This window comes from Penaeus monodon, chromosome 18, assembly GCF_015228065.2.
Source record: "Penaeus monodon isolate SGIC_2016 chromosome 18, NSTDA_Pmon_1, whole genome shotgun sequence".
NCBI lineage: Eukaryota > Metazoa > Arthropoda > Malacostraca > Decapoda > Penaeidae > Penaeus > Penaeus monodon.
In genome coordinates this window covers 12,100,544-12,108,043 of record NC_051403.1, presented here as the reverse complement: position 1 = coordinate 12,108,043, position 7,500 = coordinate 12,100,544, and the positions used below count along the sequence as shown (strand labels likewise).

Below are 7,500 nucleotides of genomic sequence, written 5' to 3'. Positions count from 1 at the left end.
TCCACTGGCCTTGCACACAGCTCCCACCACTGTCGACTGCGTCATGGCAGTCCTGGGACGTCGGCGGCTCTGATAACGAGAGGCACGGTCTTGAAGAGCTTGATAATTTGAATTTCATTTGGGTAACACCGGCACTCTCCGTGGAAAGGAACTGGGGACCCTACCACGTACTCACTCCAAGATCATCACACTGAAAACTCAATTAAGTATCATGCTGTGACACGGCGGCTCGACATGAACCTACGTTAAAAGAAGAAATTACATGGGCTTGTGATGCGGATGCTGGAAGATTTCGATGTAATTATTATTATTATTATTATATATTATGATTATTTTATTATATTATTTATTTTATTATTATTAATATGTATGACGTACTTTCATTATCATTATTTTATTAACGTACAAATAGTTTGTTATCATACCTACAGATAATTGTATTTGTAGTCATTATCAAATTTAGTACTGTCCATTATCAATATTGTACTCGTATATCATTTTCCAATTACATTTTCATTCTTACCATTATTGCTATTATCATCTTTTCATCTTCAACACCGTTATCAAAAATCCCGAGTTTTTAAACAAAGGAAAATGAACAAGAATTCGTAACGTGTTGAGTTACATAACGCGCCTCACACTTTTAATTGGGTGAAGCATTTCAGACTCTAAATGATGCAACACTTTATGGGATAGAAAATCTGTGCAGTTTGCGATGCACACAAAATACATGCGGAAAGGGATTAGATAAATAGATAAATGAATAAATTAATTAAGAAGGAGTATAAAAACAACATAAAATACAGAGATAAAAAATAAGAAAGAAAGAATATAATATAGAATAATAGACAGATAAATAAATAAACTGACAGAATAAAAGAAAGACGAACATATATGCATACAGATAGACAGATAGACAGATAGACAGATAGATAGATAGATAGACAGATAGATAGGTGGACAGACAGATATATAGATAAATAGATATATAGATAGACAGACAGGCAGACGGATAGATAGACAGATGGATAGATACACATAGATAGATAGACAGGCACACAGATAGATAGACAAACACAAAAAGACAAACAGAATGACAGATATATACATACATGAAGAGAGAATGAGAGAGAGAGAGAGAGAGAGAGAGAGAGAGAGAGAGAGAGAGAGAGAGAGAGAGAGAGAGAGAGAGAGAGAGAGAGAGAGAGGGAGGGGAGAGAGAGAGAAAGAGAATGAAAAAGAGATAGACAGGCAGACAAATAGATAGACAAACATAGAAAGACATACAGAATGATATATATATACATACATACATATGTATATATATATATATATATATATATATATATATATATATATATATATATATATATATATACACACACACACACGAATTGTATATATCTATTGTGTGTCAGAGAGAGAGAGAGAGAGAGTGATAGATAAATAAAGTGAGAGGAAGCTTGAACGGAATGGAGGGTAAACTAAAAGAAGAAATAAAGAAAATGCAATGAATAAATAAATAAACAATTTTTTTTGAGCTTCTTCTTCCAGTAAGAAGCGAAAAGATCTCACGCGACTTCGCCTTCCCGTGTCGCAAGCAAGACGTTAGAGCAGACAGCTGTTTTAACATTCGTTAGAGATTTTATTTCACTTAGGGGAACAGACGCGCCGTGTCTGGGGACGCGAAAGGGGTAAAGCATAGACAGAAGGAAAAAATGTTCCGAGCCTGAATGATAAAGCTGGGACGTTAGGGAGATAAGTCGTAATTTGTTTTTTTTATGTATATTCAATCTATGGTTATTAACATATCTGTTTATGTGTATTTCTTTCGTTTTCTTTTTTTCGGTTTTTATTTGTTCATAATCCATATTTTTTTTCCCTCTATTTCTTTTTCTTCTTTCTCTTTTGCCTCATCACTGTCATTTTCATGCGAACATTAAACTGAACATTGTTGTTAGCACTCAGAAATACAAAACGGAATTCTCCTGAACAAAATGAATTCATACAGATTCCTATATGCCACGTGTTTTGATAAATTTATACGAGGCTAAATCTATCTATCGTATATGGCACAGCTAAATCTAACTAATCTCTCATATAAACTGTAAATATATCTAAGTAATCTATTATATAAACTGCGCTACATCTAACTACTCTATCATACAAGATATAGTTATATCTAACTAATCTATTACAACAGATATGATTAAATCTAAGTGATCTATTACAAAAGATATTGTTAAATCTAACTAATCTATCATACGAAAACGTATTCAAATTTGACTAATCTATCATACAATTTATATCTAAATCTAACTAATCTACCATACAAGACACACTCAAACCTAACTAACCCATCATACATGATTATATTTTTATCTAACTAACCTACCACACAAGATACATCCAAATCTATCTAATCCACCATACAAAAACAAGAACGAAACCCCATCAAATTTTCACACACGAAGACAGAGTTCGAAATCGATCCAAAATTAAGACAAAATTAATGACTTTTAATTAAGACTAATTGAACGCAAACCTGATACGATACCCCATCACACAGTTAAGTTAACCGACGGGCCAACCTAAAGCGCCTTATAAATACAACGGTTAATCCCTTGGCTTGGCGGGGGGTTAATCTTCCCGGACCTGACTGCTTTCAAGTGTCTTGGTCTGTGACGAGGACAACGTTGCTTGTGTCAGGCAGGTAAACTATACTGTGCGGAATCAATTTTCTTCAGATGATAGTGGTGGTGGTGGATTTGGTGGTGATGGTGTTGGTGGTGGTGATGGTGTTGGTGGATTTGGTGATGGTGGTGGGGGTGGTGGTGGTGTTAGTGGTGGTGGTGATGGTGATGGAGGTCATGGTGGTGGTGTATTTGGTGGTGGTGATGGTGGTGGTGGTGATGGTGGTAGTAATGGTGATGATGTTGGCGATGAGATAATGATGATAATTATGGTGATAAAAATAATAGTGGTCATAATAGTAATAATGATAATACTACCAATAATGATAATGATGATAATGACAATAATGATAATCATCATCATCATCATCATCATCATTATTGTCATAATAATAAGGATAATAATATAATAATAATAATAATAATAATAATAATAATGATAATAATAATAATTACAAAAAAAAATCATAAAAACGCAAAGTGACTGCCTGTTTGTTGTGCCTCTGAAATACCCCCTGAAGTATGAACTTGGACTCAGGTCTACAAGCCTTCTATTGCGGACGAGAGAGCTACCACTGCCCCTCAAAGCACACTGTTAAAGGTTCACAATCAGTTTTTTTTTTCCAAGTGCCCTCTCCTACAAGGACGTTGGCAATCATGGATTTCCATGATTTTCTTGGCAATTTAGAGCGGTGGTTTGCCGTTGCCTTCCGCCCGGTGTTTTTATCTGGTCACCATCTCTATTTCTGTTTATTATTTACGTTCAAGAAGTTAATTGCATGGTGGACGTCATTTATTTTTTCTTGTGTTGACGATCAAGATTTTTGTCTCGTGGTTTCGAGGGAACAGAATGTAAGATAAGTTCTTTTGGAGGATCACATATTTAAAAAAGGACCAAATATCATGTAAAGAAGAAGAAGATGACGGAGAAAATGAGGAGAAGAGGAAAAAGAAGAAGACGAAGAAGAAGATGAAGAAGGAGAAGAAGAAAAATAAGAATAAGAAGAGAAAAGGGAAGAAGGAGACGAATAATAATGGTGATAATAATGATGTGATGATGATGATGATGAATGATAATAATAATAATAATAATAATAATAATAATAATAATAATAATAATAATAATAATGTTGATAATAATAATAATAATAATAATAATAATAATAATGAATAATAATAATAATAATAATAATAATAATAAAAATAACATAATATTAACAATAATAATAAGGCAAAGGAGAAGGAGAATAAGAACAAGAAAAAGAAAGAAAAGAAAAGAAAAGAAAAGAAAGAAAGAAAAAAAACGTTAGACCCAATTCGCCTTTATCTCAAGTCACACTAAATTTGGATAAGTACAAAATCTTTTCTTCAGGCGATGGAAGAGTACTTTATGAAAAAAGTTTCGTGATTCGTATTCCTCCCTTGGGAAGGCGACTGATTAGATCACACACAACTTTATCAACAAAGTTCAAGTTCAGACAAAGTTCTTCTCGAGCTTAAGTGAAGAACTAAAACCTTGTGTGTGTATTCAATGCTCTGTGGATCGGAGTTGAAATAACGTATAGTGTTGTTTAAAGTATCATCACAATGCTTAATTCACTTTTAATAAAATGTGTTCCTCTATTGTTCATCATATATTCTACAGTTAGAATATATACAGATTCCGTTTATCTGATTCAGTATATAAACCGAAGCGTGATAAACCCCGAGGTCCTGAGTCTATAGCGTACTGAAGATAGAATTTCTGTTTGAAATTTTGTAAGCAGTGGATCCGATTACTGTGTATATTGCCGAGGGAGGAGAACTATAGCTTCCTCTCTCTTAGTCTCTCTTTCTCTTTATATTTCTCTGTCGCTCTGTCTTTGTTTTTGTCTCTTGTCTTTCTGCCTCTGTCTGTCTCTCTCTCTCTTCTCTCTCCCCCCCCTCTCTCTCTCTCATCTATCTCCTCTCTCTCCTCTCTCACTCTCTCTTCTCTCTCTCTTCTCTCTCTCTCTTCTTCTCTCTCTCCCTCCTCTCTCCTCTCTTCTCTCTCTCATTCTCTCCCTCTCTCTGTCTCTCCTCCCTCTCTCTCTCTTTCTCTTCCTCCCTACCCCCTCTCTCTCTTTATCTCCCTCTACCCCTCCTCTCTCTCTTTTTCTCCTTTCACCCCCCCCCATCTCTTTCTCTCCCTCGATCATCCCTCCCTCTCTTTCTTTTCCCCCCTCCCTATCTCTCTCTTTCCCTCCCTCCCTCCTTTCTCTATTTCCTTCCTTCCACCTCCTTCTCTCTTCTCTCTCTCCTCCCGTCTTCACTTTCTCTCTCTTCCATCCTCCTTTCTTCCCTCCCTCCTCTATCTCTCTTTCTTCTTCCCACCTTCCTCTCTCCTCTTCTCTCTCCCCTCCCTCCCTCCTCTCTCTCTCTCTCTCTCTGAACTTGACCAATTCCCACGCTCAGCCAAACCTAACCACACATAACCTAATACCAAGTTAACAAGTTAATACATTACGCAACTTATTCCATCCAAACTTAAAATAACATAAAAATAACCCCCAAATAAAACTGATGAAATAAAATAACTTAAAAAAAAACTAAAAAATAAACTAAAAAAGAAAATAACTCTGAAATAACTCTAATAGAAATAAAATAACCTTCGAAAAAACAATAACTAATGAAACAAAAAACAAAAAAAACAAATGAAAATAAAATAAATTCAAAATAACCCCCCCCCTCCCCCCCCAAAAAAAATACAAATTAGAATAAATTAAAATAACCTAAAAACAACACACTAATGAAAATAACCTAAAAGAAAATGACCCAAAACCCAAACAAATAAAAATGAAATAACTTAAAAAAAAAGAAAGAAAGAAAGAAAGAAAAAAAACAGAAGAAAGCCAACTTTAATCCAACTCAAGCCAGCCGAATCCCAGCGGCGATTGATCCATCAAATAACCCGCTATTAATCCTCGGTTTTCATAACAGAGTTTGCCAAGTTGGTGACATGCACAGGCCGTGGAAATGCAATGGAAGAGAGGCAGTGATATAACTCTGGACCCAGAAATGTGCATGGCAGTTCATGGCAGAGTCATTTATCTGGTCAGGAAGTGATTTAGCGTTGTTACGTATGCTATGGTCGCCTATCTATCATCGGGTAATAGAGAGGCTGCGGCTTTTTTTTTGGGGGGGGGGGGGTTGTAATCTGAATAGGTGGGCGGGCAATGACTTTTAATTTTGTGCGAGAGCGTGTTCGGCGATGTGGTGTGGTGTTTATCTGTCTGTCTTTTTCTATCTCTCTTTCTCTGTCTGTCTGTCTGCTTCTCTCTCTCTCTCTCTCTCTCTCTCTCTCTCTCTCTCTCTCTCTCTCCTTTCTCTTTCTCTCTCTCTCTCTCTCTCTTCTCTCTTCCTTCCCCCCTCCCTTCTCTCCTCTCTCTCCTTCCCTCCCTTCCTACCCCCCCTCTCTCTCTTATTCATATCAACATATACTTTTAACATCTATGTAAATGAAACGTACAGAAAAGCAATAAAAGATCTTCTCTACCTCAACGCAACAGGAAACTGCTTTGAAAACCACACGCGAATCAGTGTTGTGCGGTCATGAATACAGAACCTAATTAACTTTTGTTTGAGAGTTTAGGGTAAAAGATAAAACACAAATAAAAAGAGGCTAGATACTTCAAAATTCCGCAACAGGAGTAGCTTTTGGGAGAAAATATGACGACATATTCACAGCTTTTAAACACCTGGAGTGGTTGATGATAAATGTCTGTGTGACGTGGGGATCTTAGTCTTTTTCAGATCTTGAATCAGAAGTTACCTTGGCTGGCTATTTATGTGTACTAATTTTGATTACTTACTTTGCTTTAATAATGATACCAGAGTAATATTCTACAAGTGTCATATTTTATGTACAGCAAAATCATATTTAAATACTATTGTAATGAATATCCAACATAAATTTTAAGTAAAGATTATTGGTATCATTGCTATTATTACTCTCTTTATTTCTCTCTGCACCCCCCCCTCTCTCTCCCCCCCCCCTCTCTCTCTATACATATATATATATATATATATATATATATATATATATATATATATATATATATATATATATATATATGTGTGTGTGTGTGTGTGTGTGTGTGTGTGTGTGTGTGTGTGTGTGTGTGTGTGTGTGTGTGTGTGTGTGTGTGTGTGTGTGTGTGTGTGTGTGTGTATGTATGTATGTATGTGTGTGTGTGTGTGTGTGTTGTCATCACATTATCATCATCCTCAGTACAATCATATCCGCAATGATTATTCTACTCAAGTTTTGGTACCATTATTACTATTATCATCATCATTTGTTTAATCACCATGAATCAAAATCTTATATAATCATTGCAATGATTATTTTGCTAAACCTTTTGGCATTATAATTCCCTACCGTTGTGACCACCATCATAATCATCTCATCACCATTACCGATGTTACCATGATCCTCATTATTCATCATGATCATCACTATTACGGAAATGGTCATCGCTGTCGCCATCTTGTCTGCAGTCAGAGAAAGAAGATTCTGACGGCTTTAACACGCGACATAAAGACGCCTTCTGGTGCCAGTCAAGCCGTCAAGGGTTCGGGACATAAAGGGTTAAACTGGGCTGACAACATGCGAAGCGTCACAGAAGAGTCGGAGCAAGGAAGGAAATTGTATACATAGATCTGTGTGTATTTGTACATTTCCGTCGATTTCTTTATCCATCTGTCTGTTTATCTATCTGCCTATCACAGACACACACACACACACACAAACACACACACACACACACACACACACACACACACACAC

At 36.1% G+C, this 7,500-nt stretch overlaps 1 protein-coding gene across 1 annotated transcript in view; it reads right to left on the bottom strand.

Annotated features, from left to right (window-relative positions):
- The window catches only part of LOC119584619, a 26,295-nt gene that overhangs the window by 13,807 nt on the left and 4,988 nt on the right, over positions 1-7,500 (bottom strand). The window contains exons 7-9 of the mRNA XM_037933304.1: positions 7,093-7,205; positions 3,195-3,285; positions 1-98 (exon numbers count right to left, since the gene is read on the bottom strand). The exon at positions 1-98 is cut by the window's left edge and continues 48 nt beyond it. Coding sequence (XP_037789232.1) covers positions 1-98; positions 3,195-3,285; positions 7,093-7,205 — 302 coding nt within the window. The remainder of the gene's footprint in view (positions 99-3,194; positions 3,286-7,092; positions 7,206-7,500) is intronic.